At 55.5% G+C, this 12,355-nt stretch overlaps 1 protein-coding gene across 2 annotated transcripts in view; it reads right to left on the minus strand.

The window, feature by feature from the left end:
* Positions 1–200: 200 nt before the first annotated feature.
* Positions 201–12,355, minus strand: part of ACSS2 (acyl-CoA synthetase short chain family member 2) — a 32,699-nt gene continuing 20,544 nt past the window's right edge. Inside the window, exons 7-19 of one of the 2 annotated variants that reach the window (XM_065031846.1) lie at positions 11,502–11,616; positions 9,951–9,989; positions 8,018–8,155; positions 7,540–7,710; positions 6,594–6,727; positions 6,012–6,144; positions 5,475–5,531; positions 5,092–5,172; positions 4,545–4,653; positions 4,332–4,400; positions 2,998–3,174; positions 2,182–2,256; positions 201–1,972 (exon numbers count right to left, since the gene is read on the minus strand). In XM_065031846.1, coding sequence (XP_064887918.1) covers positions 1,845–1,972; positions 2,182–2,256; positions 2,998–3,174; positions 4,332–4,400; positions 4,545–4,653; positions 5,092–5,172; positions 5,475–5,531; positions 6,012–6,144; positions 6,594–6,727; positions 7,540–7,710; positions 8,018–8,155; positions 9,951–9,989; positions 11,502–11,616 — 1,426 coding nt within the window. In that variant the 3' untranslated portion in view covers positions 201–1,844. The remainder of the gene's footprint in view (positions 1,973–2,181; positions 2,257–2,997; positions 3,175–4,331; positions 4,401–4,544; positions 4,654–5,091; positions 5,173–5,474; positions 5,532–6,011; positions 6,145–6,593; positions 6,728–7,539; positions 7,711–8,017; positions 8,156–9,950; positions 9,990–11,501; positions 11,617–12,355) is intronic. The other variant, XM_065031847.1, reaches the window with a different exon arrangement.

Below are 12,355 nucleotides of genomic sequence, written 5' to 3' on the forward strand. Positions count from 1 at the left end.
CGGTTTTTTTAGCTTCTGCCTTGGCGCCAGCACAGCAGCATCGTCCAGGTCGCTGCCTGTAAATCCCAGACCATGAAAGTGTTGCACTGGCAGTCACCTACCCTCCCCATCCCCAAAAGCCTCCCCCAGTTACAGCACATCCAACAGCAACATCTGAGCACCCCCCCAACCCCCCAGCCTATGCACATGCTCTTAGCCTGTTTCCTTTAGGTTTCCTTGATTTTTATTCCATTTTGCATAAAATTCTGGCTGTTTCCAGCCAAAAGTACATAGCCAACAAAGAGTAACAGGGGAGGAGAGATGATGTAGGAATCCTTGTCAAGGATGTGGCACGATCCAGTGGTACAGAGCCTGGGGAGCGTGTGGGACACTGGCACGCACAGGGGTAAGAAGTGAGAGCTGGGACTTGGACAGCCGCCCCCCCAGCGCCTGCAGCCCCTGCCCTGAGCAGCTGCCTCCTCCCTTCCCAGCCCAACCAAACTCAGCTCAGTTTGCAGGTAAAGCCCGTACGTTGGTACACACCGAAACAGCCGTTGCGGCAAGTTTTAAAGCCCACTCCTCCTTTGGTTTAAGTGCAAAAATCAAACAGTTCACATGCAATTTTCATACAGACATTACAAAGAGGTATCTGTCCCAGCACAACGCAGGGCTGGGGTTAAATGTAATTAATTTGAAGAATGGCTCTGGCAGTACCCGTGTGACGTGCAGGCTCTTGGGCTCAAGGCTTTGTTTTTTTTTTCCCTCTCATGATCATAAAGCTGTATCAAATTTAAACAAAAACTAAATTTTTCAGTTTTTTTCCTGATGGGAAAACATGACTTAGGACTAATGCCCTGCCTGCCTTGCTTTGCTGTAGCAGTGGCCATGGTGCACTGTAACCCAGCGCCCGGTTTGCCCATGAGGGGAAAGGTGCCTTGGCTGGGCTTAGTTTCCCTTCCTCCATCCTTGGGTACCAGCAGCACCCGCTCCTGCACCGGCATTGACGGGAGCATCCAGCGCGCAGCCCCAGCTCCGCGGGAGCTGGGAGAGCAGAGCGGGGGCACATGGTGCTCCATGGAGAGCGTCAGACCCAGACTGCTCCTCCTAGACCGTACCCGGCTCCCTGTCCTGCTCAGGGCCAGTGAAGGTCCCTGGATTGGGAAAAACACACTGGCTGGCACCATGCAGTTAGGAAGGAGCAGATCTTGGTATCAAACCGCTCTAAAAACCTGTTTAAAATACACAGCTCCCTTGAGCCTGCCCCGCTCCCTTCCAGGTTCAGATCTCTGCTAGCAAAGGGCTTGGGCAGTGGATGCAAGGCTAAAACTGGGCTATACGTTATGCTGTGAGAGTGGTTTTATGCTCTCTTCCAGCTTGTGGCACTCCCTGTAGAAAAGGAAGCTTAGCTGGCGTGTGGGCAGCGGGAGATGAACCTCCCCTGCCTGCCTGCATTGAGTAACTCAGGCACCACTTCCCCTCCAAGCCCCTAAGTTCCTTCCCACTGTGTGCGAGGTGCCACATACACTACATCAAGTTAATTAACACCCCCTTCCCCCCAAAAAAAATACTAAAAATCAAGAACGAGGTGCTGAAAAGGGAGGAGGACGAGCCCTCTGCGCGTGAGGCTGAACCGCAGATATACGATACCCGTCTGGAACACGATGCACACGCTCCTCCAGGGCATAGATGTGCTTGTGAGACGTGGCTTCTCCAGATCCAGCTCTTCCCTCGTCTGTAACGTCCGTACATTCAATTAGCAGGTGAAGGTTTCCTTCCCAGGGCAGGCAGCGGTTATTCAAGGGACCTGCTCATCAGGACGCTGCTGCTGCTGCCACAATTCTGCTCAGCAGGGACAGGTCACGCTGCTACTGTTTAGTGTCACATCTGTTCTTGAAAAGATGTTTTATGATGCCTGGGTTTGCTAAGGTGGAGATGTCCCCCAGATCTTGGTCGTTTTTGGCAATCTTCCTTAATATCCGTCTGGTAATCTTTCCTGCAATGAAAGCCACGAAAGGAGAGCAGGAGTCAGGGTCTCCTCAGCATCCTCGGCAGGAGCGGGCAGTGCCCAGACCTGCGGCATCCTGCTTCCCCAAGGCTGCTCCCCCTGAACGTGAGTGGCCCTGGACAAGCGATTTATGGCTGTTGTCCTTCCACTGGCAGGAACCACTGAGTCCTCCCCAGCACCGTCCCTGGGCCCCTTACCTGAGCGGGTTTTGGGCAGGCTCGGTGCATACTGGATGTAATCAGGCGTTGCTATCGGCCCGATTTTTTCTCTGACTGAAAGAAAAAGAAAAAAATATATATATTTTCATAGTAGGTCCCAGGAGATGCCACACACATCCTTGTCAGGCGGGACGACCAAGCTAAGACCACAGAGCCCTGGGAACTTGGCACGCCGTGTCCAAGGCCCCGGGCTGCGGGAGGGCACAGCAAGACCTGCAGTGCCAACAGGGCTACGAGCACATCTTCCCAAAGGCAGAAGTTCCCATTTTTTCATTCTCTCCATCTTCAAGAGACCTCTAAAATGGCTACACCAATCACTATGACCACTTTGACACAGCAAGGTCTGAATCACTGTTGGGTTCCTACAGAGAAGGGGTCTGTTTCATGTACTAAATGCTGCTGTCTGTTGTGGCAATGAAAGAGCTCCCTGGAGACCAGGGCACAAACACCCAGAGCAGCCAAACAATCCCTGCAGCAGGTCAAACTCTGCCGGGAGAGCCGTGCCCACGCAGGACAGCACCGCTGCACCGAAAGCTGCCGGCTACCCAGCCCTTCGCGTGGCTGCCAGCTCCCAAGGGGCAGAGATGGCATCACATGAGCAGCTGAAGGCCAGGAAAACTAATTTTAGTCTTTGCCAGCCGTGCTCTCTAATCAGAGGGGGCACCTTGTCGCAGTTGTCCCTGCTGCATTCCCCAGACTACACCAAGCACCCAGCCCTTAACCCCTCCATCACCTGCCCGGCACCGTCTGCCCTCTCCCTGCCATGCGACCTCCCAACTGTTTGGCTGTTGCTACCTTGCTTTTTCAGCTCATCCGCCAGGTTCTGGGTGAACTCGTGGCCATCTCTGAGGGTGACAAAGCAGTAGAGGCACTCTCCTTTCAGGGGGTGCGGGTGGCTGACGACTGCGGCTTCTGAGACAGCAGCGTGCTCGACCAAGGCCGACTCCACCTCTGCGGTGCTCAGCAAGTGGCCTGGAAGCAAGGAGGCAATGCTTTGCAAACCCGCAAGTGTAAAAGGCTCTAACCTGCAGGTTTGAGAGCACCGATTTTGTTTGCTTGAGAAAAAGTAAGAGCTGGAGAGAGGTTTCAGGAGGGCAGGGGTTGGGTTGCTCAAAGGCTGCCAGGTATCGCTCCCCTGGCTGTTCGCCCTCCCACCTTTAGGCTTCTTTAACAGTTCACAGCCACAGGATTAACCAAAGCCCAGGCTGAGAAGGGTTTGGTACTGGGAGAGCTGCCCACACGGTCAGCTGGGAGGTGCAGGGGAGGAAGGGGCTGGATGTGCAGGGCCCTGACCCAGCGCTGCCGTGCGCTGCTGCAGCTCATCGCCCAGGGAGATGAAAAGATGCTCCACCTCTGTGGGCAGGGACACAACTCGCTCCCGTGCATCGCTGCTCTGACACTGCACCCTGGGACTGCTCTCACAGAAACCCATGGGAAGGTGGTCAACTCCCAGAATGACCGTTTGGTGGAGGATCAGGCACTGCTGGTCAGATGGAAGGATCTGGTTTGATCCAGGGGCAAGTGCAGCAGCATCTTGCAGCCAGCAGTAAGTACCTGTAGGCTACAGCCTCCAGCAAAGGAGGGAGCAAGCTATTAAATGCAGGATGTGAAAAACAATGGCTGAGAAGCCCCTGAATCTCAAAGACTCAGGCAAGAGAGGTGGGAGAAACTCCACCTGTGTAGACGCAGCTCCCAGCAGCCTGAGCCAGCCTCAGGGTCAGCTCCGCACCGAGCAGCTGGCTGGACCGGGGACCACATGGTCCTGCCCAACCTCCGTGATCCCCTGTGGCCCTAAATCCTTCAGCACAGAGGAACCTCAGCTGGGTAAGAACCTCCTCTACGAGGTTACAGAAAGCTTCTTCCCTCCAGTGCATTGTCCCCAGAGGAAATGACACAGAAAGTCACCAAGTCACAGACTTGTCTCTCTCAGAAGCAAACCTGACCCAGCAATGAGATCCACTTTGAGCGGAGGTTGCTGGGCAGAGTCACGGATGCAGACCCACCCCCCACAAAGCAAAGTGGCTTTTTTAACTAGTGTCAGAAATGGATGCAGAAGTGTCCCCCATAAAGCACCTTAACTAGTGTCAGAAAGCACATTGGTCCCCACTGAAAACAAAACTTGTTCTTACCAGAAACATTCAACATGTCATCAATTCGCCCTGTGATCCAGTAATAACCATCTTTATCTCTCCTGCAACCTAAAAATAGCCAGAAATGACAGCGTGAGGAAGCAGTGCCAGCCCTCGGAGCAACCGATAAGGGACTCAGAGGCCAGGACACGGCCAAGATTTGAACTGATGTCCCCAGACTACTACAGCCACGCACTGCCCGGACAACCTTACCATCGCCTGTCACGTAGTACCCAGGGAACTTCTTAAAATACGTGGTTTCATATTGCTGGTGGTTTCCATACAGTGTGCGCATTATTCCTGGCCAGGGCTGCTTAAACACCTGATGGTGGAAAACGCAGACCCGAATTAGCGAGATGAAAAGGAATAACCCAGTCTTCTGTACCACGGCAATAGAGATGCTCACAGTCCCTGCACGTGGTGACAGAGATGACAGAGAGATGGCTGCAAGTGATGATATTCAGACATTTGCTGCCCAGTGCTGATACAATCGCCAGGTTTGGCATGGAGGAAGGGGCTTGGCTGGAAGTTTGGTCCCATCCTCCTGCCTTGCTCATGTGTGCAAGTGCATTTAGCGGTCAGTTGAACAGTTTATTTACAGCGTAAAGCTCCCAGGGAGTTACAGCAGTGAAGGGAGTTCCTACCACCCAAGGGTGTCCCTTGTGTGGACGCAGAGTAAGTGGAGACACACATATGTGACCAGGAACATCCTGGAGCTCACAGGGAACACACAAGGATGGGGAAATCAGCCCTGCCTTACCAGGTAGCCTTCTGCTTCTCCTTCCAGCTCTTCTCCCGACTCGTTCAAGATGGCAGGGACCACACCGAAGAAGGGGAAGGTCTGCCATGGGGACCAGAGAGCAGGAGACACAGGGGTGAGCCCAAGCATCCAAACCCCACGAAGCAGAGGCAGCGGGGGGCAGAGCAAGGGCAGCTTTGGAGAGGCTGTGGCACATGGGGCCTGTAAGCACACCTGCACACGGCCAGGCCTGGGATTTGGGGTGGTGGCCACCTCCCCATGTGTACCACTGTCCCACAACCATGCTAGCAGGCTGGTAACCCCCAGATCAGGGTCTGGGCAGTGCCAGCTGCTGCTGCAGGGCCTTGCCATGGCCCCTGAGGTGGGGGAACATCCGTACTCACGGCAGAGCCCGGCTTCATGGGGGTGGCGGCAGGGAGGGGTGTCAGCATGTGGCCACCCTGCAAACAGAGGCAAAAATGAGTGAGTTTGGGCCATGCCAGCCCGTCCCATGGCTGTTTGCATCTGGTCACATCATATTCCCATCAGACACAGGCTGCTCGGCGCAGTTGTGGAGATAGAGCCTTGGGAAGGATGCAGCAGGGGACAGGGAGCCCGTGTTCGGGCATGAAGCATTGGAGCTGCTTGGGGAGACAGAGATGGGGAGGAAAGCAAGGTCCCTGGCAGGGACCCTTCAGAGAGGAAGGTCTCTCCTTGGAGCCTGTTTGAGGTCCAGGAAAGAAAGAGGAGAAGGGGATCCAACACTTGCAGACCATACCAGAATCTCCTGGGCAAGCAAGACAACTAGTACACATAGAGCCCAAGAAACACTACGGCAAACATGCAAAGCTTTACTGTAGCGCAAAACTTTGTCCAAAACCATTCCCTGCAGGGAGCACAAGCGAAAGAGAGGTCCCAGGGACTTGCAGGCAAGGACTCACAGTCTCTGTCTGCCAGAACGTGTCCACAATGGGACACCGCTCTTCTCCCACCACGCGGTAGTACCACAGCCAGGCTTCAGGGTTGATGGGCTCCCCGACACTCCCCAGCACCTTCAGAGTCTTCCTGCTGTGCCTGCGGAGAGAAGGGGGCTGGCAGGGGCTCAGCAGGCCACCGAGAGCCACCGCAGTGAGCCTGCAGGAACCTGTGGGCTACTCAAAGTGTCCCTGGGGCTCCCAGGCATGGTTCACACCTTCTCAGCCCTCTTCCAGAGGGGAACAAAGGAGATCTCTGCAATTTTAGTGCCTCCCACTTTGCTCTGCTCCTTCTTTCCACTGGGCTCTGTGCCCAGCACACCTCTGTGAGGTCAGGAGCAGGGAGAACCTGCAATCTCTGAGCTTAGCTTCAGCTTATGGTGCAAGAGGAGGACATGCTCAGAAGCCCCATAATGAAGTTAGCACTGGGAGCGCAGCAACACGGCCTGCAGGTTGCTGTGTAGAAGGCAGAAGATCCTAGTTTGCTCAGAAAATAAACTGCTGCTCAGAGAAGAAGTTGGGGCCCCTGGTCCCACCAGGCACACTCACTTTTTGACGGGCTCCTCCCCATGCTTCATCAGCAGCCGGATGGCTGTGGGTGCTGTGTAGAACTTGGTCACTTTGTACTTGTCAACAACGCTCCACATTCGACCCACATCTGGGTAGGTGGGGACACCTTCAAACTGAGCAGGAGACAAGGCAGTGACACAGCTGTTCCTTAGTGCCACCAACCTGCAACACCTTCCTGAGCAGGAGCTGAGAGCAACAGGGACCCCAGCGTGTCCTTACAGGCATGCCAGGGGCATCCCCAGTGCAGGAACCCCTCTCACTGCTTCCTAGTGATGGATCTGGCATCACCCCACCCCAGCTGCCCTAGCAAATGTCCCCCAAAACACCCTAGCAGCACAGACACTTGGGTGGCTACCAGTGACACCAGCCCACATGCTACAGGGTGAGAGGTCCAAACACAGGGACAGAACCACAAACAAAAGTACCAAGAATCCCAAAAAGGACTCCTCCAATGGGACTGATTTTCCTGACTGCATCTCCCCAGGGAGCCTTGGGCACACGCCTGTGGCTCCCTGGTCTGTGGACAAGTCACAGCCGAACAGCAGCAAGGGAGATACAGGCACGGGAGTTAAATGCAGGTTGTCAAAGCAGCACCTGCAGTGACAACATCCCTCCCTTCTCCTGATCCAGCTCTGGTATTACCCCACAGCAGCCCTGGCTCCCCTGCTGCACAAAGTTCTCAGGGAAGGAAACAGGGGAGTGTTTGAAAAATTAAGCACCCAAAAGCCACACGCAAACTAGGAGCCTGTCTGTCACCCGGCGGTCACCACACCCTCCGTGGGGACGGCCACCCCTCCTCGCAGAGCCCAGGGCACTGCATGCAAGGAAGCAGCACACTCAGTACAGAGCAATGCAGGGATGCAGCTCAAGACCACAAGCTCTGCCTTCTTGGATTAAAAGCACCCAGCTGTCATCCAGCACTTACTAACACACTAGTTGCTCCGTTTGCCAAGGGTCCGTAAGCGAGGTAGGAATGGCCCGTTATCCATCCGATGTCGGCTGTGCACCAGTAGACATCCTCAGGTTGGTAATCAAACACGTATTTAAATGAGGTGGCAGCATAAAGCATGTATCCACCCACCGTATGCAGCACACCCTATAAGGAAAAAACACACAACCATCAGGACAAACTCCCACCAGGGCCCTCATCCTCCCCAGCCAAGCTGACCAACTCAACCAGATGACATTCGAAGGCCTCTTCCAACCCAAACTATTCTATGATCCTGAGCATCACCGGTCCACTGAGCTCAAACAGCAGCTGAGAGGAATGAGTAGCACAGCCCCTCACCCACGACCTCCATGGCTCCTCTTCTTACTGGGGCCTCCCAACATGACCCTCACTGGTTCCCCCAACCAAGGTGTCCCTGCAGTTCACCCCATGGGTGCTGAGGTGGGGATCATACCTTGGGCTTCCCAGTCGAGCCGCTTGTGTAGAGGATGAAGAGTTCGTCCTCCGAGTCGCACCACTCCGGCTCGCACTCGGTGCTGGCACTGCTCATCAGCTCGTGCCACCACGTGTCCATGGCGGGGTTCCAGGGGACCTGAGAAATGCAGAAGATTAGAAACAGGCCCCCCAAAAGCAGAGATGGGGTATGAGGGGCTGCAGCCCCGACTTCACCCCCTTCACGGGCCATCCAGGCAGGTGTTCACAGCACAGCTTCTGCCCCGGAGCTGTTTGCTGCAAACCATGCACCAGAGCTGCAGCTGCCACTCCAGAAGCTCCTTTCTCAGCCCAAAGCCATGAGGAAAACCTTTAAGCTTGGTCTGGCTGCAAAACCTGAAGCAGACTGTCCAAACCACTGGTAACGCCAACAGATCCCTCTCAGCAGCCCACAGGACTGGGGCTGCGGCAGCAGCTGCCCTGCGCTCCCACAGCAAACGGGCTCCTCCTGCCCCTCGGGCTGCCCCGAGAAAGCAAAGCTGCGAATCTCCCCCCGCACATCCACACACCCACTGGTCCTGCACTCCTTGCTGGGACAAGGAGTGTGTCAGGCTCACACTGCTTGGCCCCACAGACCCAAAAAATCTGTTTTCCTTCTTTTAAAGTAATTACCCTGATGAGAAGGAACTGCTCCAATGTGGTGCCACCCAGCACCAGCTGCCTGAAGGAGCTGTTGGAGGATGACAGAGCTGTAACAGAGCCACCAAGGCTGACGGGCAGAGGTCACCCCAGCACTGTGCTGGCTCGCTGCCCCTCTGGGGTGGCTCAGTTCAGCACAAGACGCAACTCCATCTGACCTTTTTGCCTTTCCTCAAAGATCTGGCACAGCTGAGCAGACAAAGCTCCCCAGCCCCGGGAAGCACAGACATCTCTGCAAGGCCAGGAACTCTGAGCTGAGCCTTGCTGAGGAACATCTCCTCCTTGCAGAGCCAGGGCCCGCTGGGCAGGCACAGAGTCCCCACTGCTCCCTCAGTGGGAGTGTCTGGAGGCACAGGGAACAGCCACGGGGCTACATCATGACTCTCTGTGGCCCTGAAGGTGTTCAATGTGCCACTGAGAGGCACCGGGATCCCATGGCCCAGCACACAGCTCCTGCACACGCGGTACAGGGGACACCAGCTGCTTCGCAGCTCAGCATATCTGAGCCCACTTGGAAAGCTCTCACGGATGCCCAGGGCTCCTGGCTTTACCTGGGGAAGGAGTTTCCACAAGCTTGTCCAACCAGCAACCGCCCCGCAAGGCACCACATCAACCAAGCCCAAGGCAGGCTCACGCCAGCCCATCCAACAGGCACTTTTCTTGCATCTCTCCTTCAAGAATCCCTCCATTTCAGCACCCAAACTCCACTGCTCAGACCCATGACACAGCACACAGCCCCCAGACCCAGGACCGCTGGCCCATGGCGCCCTGAGGCTGCAGCTCCTTGGATGGGCAGAGTCCCCGTGTTGTGTCTGGAGCTCCAGGTTTGCTGCCCGTGGCACGCTGCCGCAGCCGGGAAGCTGCAGGCGATCCCTGCCAGCCTCACCACAACGGGACGTGCGTCGCAAGAGCTGCTTTTAAAAGGAAGAGAGATGAACCATCATCCAAACGCTGGCAGCGCATCCCAGAGGTTCCACATTTCTCCCCGTCAGTGTGCTGACGTGCTGCACTTCGGGGGCTTTTATGGATGTGGATTTGTTTCCAGCAGCAAAGCTGGTGCAACTGCATTCACCCCAAAACTGTGGGCAGCTCCGGCCAAGCGCCGAGTGGGATCTATGGCTAACATGCAACTGCTGGTACCCTGGTTAGGAAGACACGTGTGGCCGTGCAGCCGGGGTGGTTAGGGAGGTGGAGAGCTGGAGGGGGAAGCGGCGGGGAGGTGCCGGGAGATGGAAGGCAGTGCTGTGTGTAAATACCTTGGGATGGAGTCTCTGTGAGCTCTCAGTCTTTTTTTCCTGTTAAAAATCCACAAAGAGGATATGAAAGTTGAGAAGCAGAGGACCCACACCGGGCTTTGCAGGCAAGGAGCTGGAAGCCCACAGGCCTGGATGTTGGGAAACCATCCGGGCAGGTGGAGAGCGCTGGGATGTGGGGCCAGGCCAGGAGATGCTCTCTGAGCAAACACCTGCTCATCTCCATCGCCTTCCCTGGGTACCCGCTGCCACCACAGCAGGTCACAGAGGCCACCCCCACATGCAGCCAGCTGGGTACAGAAACACAGAGCTGGCACACAGCCCACAGACAGCCCAACAGTGTTACACAAGCCAACGGCGTGGTAAAATGCACCCGCAAGGGAAAGTAATCTTTAATAAAGCATCTGAACAAGTAGAGCAGCAAGAGCCAAAGGGTAAGAGAGCCCCCTCCAGCCTCCTCCTTTTCTGCACAAGAACCTCACCACCAGCAACCAGCTCAGGGACAGGCTTCTCTGTCACCTCCCGACCAGGGAAACTTCACACAGTTCTGCTCTGTTCCAGTTCTCCCACCCTTTGCAGCTACCCTGCCTTCGCCAGAGAAGGGGCAGAGGAGGCCAACGTGACATGGCCAGACTGGCCAACACCAAGAAACTCCCCGGTAAAATTAACACAGCCAAGCGAGCAAAATTAACTCAAAGATATAGAATCTGTCGCACTTCTTGTCCGGGGATGCGCACAGACTGTCCCTCAGTCGGATGCACTCCCCAAATACAACCCATTTCTGAGCAAGCACCAGCCTGGGGATAACCCAGTGCAAGTAATCACCAAACACACAGGGACAGAGGACACTATTGCAAGGCACAGAGCAGTTTGGAGGCAAAAGCACCCTGCCTCTCCAGCAGATGCAGGCAGCAGGATGCGGGCAGGCAGGGCTGCACAGCAGCCTCAGGAGCTCAGCAGGCAGCCAGGGCTCCGCGACACCTTCCCCTCCTTCCATCCCCATCCCACCACGTCCTTTCATCTGGTTTCAGTTGCCTTGGAAAGCCCCAGCTCCGACAGCTCACACAGCGACTGCGACAGAGACTGCACGATTCTCAGCGTCTGGCTGTTGTCATGCTGGGGGGCTGTGTTGAACCCACGCCACGAGTGCAAATATCCTGGTTTTCGTCTCCCGCTGCCACTGTCGCAGCCGCAGTGCAGGAAGGCACTGCTCCTCGCACAAATGGGGAGATAAACACAGGATTAGGAAGGTCAAGTCCTTCATTGGGTGGAGGAAAAGGGGCACCTTGTCCTCATGGCTTTGGCAGGCGTACCCGCTGCGCTCAGGGGAGCTGCAGCCTGGCCGCGAGCGATGGTGGTAGAGGAAGCAGCGGGGAGAGGACCTTGGTAAGGCAAAGAAACCCTTTTTCACACCACTTGTAACGCAACAACAGCAAGGAGGGGAGGAAACAGGAGTAGGACTCAGTGACCGGGAGCATCCACATGAATCACTGCAGTGGTTCCGCACTGATTGATTTGCTGGGCAATAAACCCTCACACCCTCCAGGAACATACCTGTACATCCTGGCACAGCCTTTTGAGAGGGGGAGACTTGCTGCATGTCCCGTCCACCGCAAGTTCTTCCCTCCCCAGGTGCTTCACCACAATGCACTTTTTCAAAGGGGAGCCCCTGTAAAAGGCAGGAGCTGTCAGATCCGGCTGTTCGGGCAGGGGTAGAGCCTGCCCATCGTGGGCTTTCTGGGTAGCACTGGAGCCCGAGCAGATGCCTGGGCTGCTTTTGTTGAGCTGAAGCACATGCTGCTGTGCAAACCCCAAGCACGCCATGAATTGCCAGGGACACCGGCCACAGGAACATCGCTGGGAGAACAGGAAAGGTCACGGCTCACGGGGGATTTATCCGGTGTGGTTCCTACGAAGGAAGCGGGAATCTCCCGAGCATCTCTCACAGGTCACTGCTGGGGAGGTTCCATCCAAATCCCAAATTTTACCACCTGGGACCACAAAGGAGCTCCCACAGCACTCAGGAGGTATGAGGTGGGTGGCTGCTCCCATCCCTATGTGTGACCAGCTGCCTGACCCAGGAAGAAAGGCTTCCAAAGCCAAATTACACGTCAAGGAAAAGAGCGGGTGTTTGTCCCCTTATGAGGGCCAACACAGCTGACCTATAACACAACGATCTTATCTCCCTTCAGCCCTGTCAGGATACCAACACACTGTCTCCATCAGTTAATTCCCAACTCCAGGATCACTTCTGTCCTCCCAGGTACCTACCTTTACAGGCACATGAACTCATGTGTTCACACAGAATCACAGAATGTTAGGGATTGGAAGGTTTTAGAGTTTAAAATGCTTTTCAAGAGTTTGAATTTCTAACATACAGAGCATCTGCCCTGAATTTTCATGTTTGA

This window comes from Columba livia, chromosome 16 (genome assembly GCF_036013475.1).
Source record: "Columba livia isolate bColLiv1 breed racing homer chromosome 16, bColLiv1.pat.W.v2, whole genome shotgun sequence".
Taxonomy (NCBI): Eukaryota; Metazoa; Chordata; class Aves; order Columbiformes; family Columbidae; genus Columba; species Columba livia.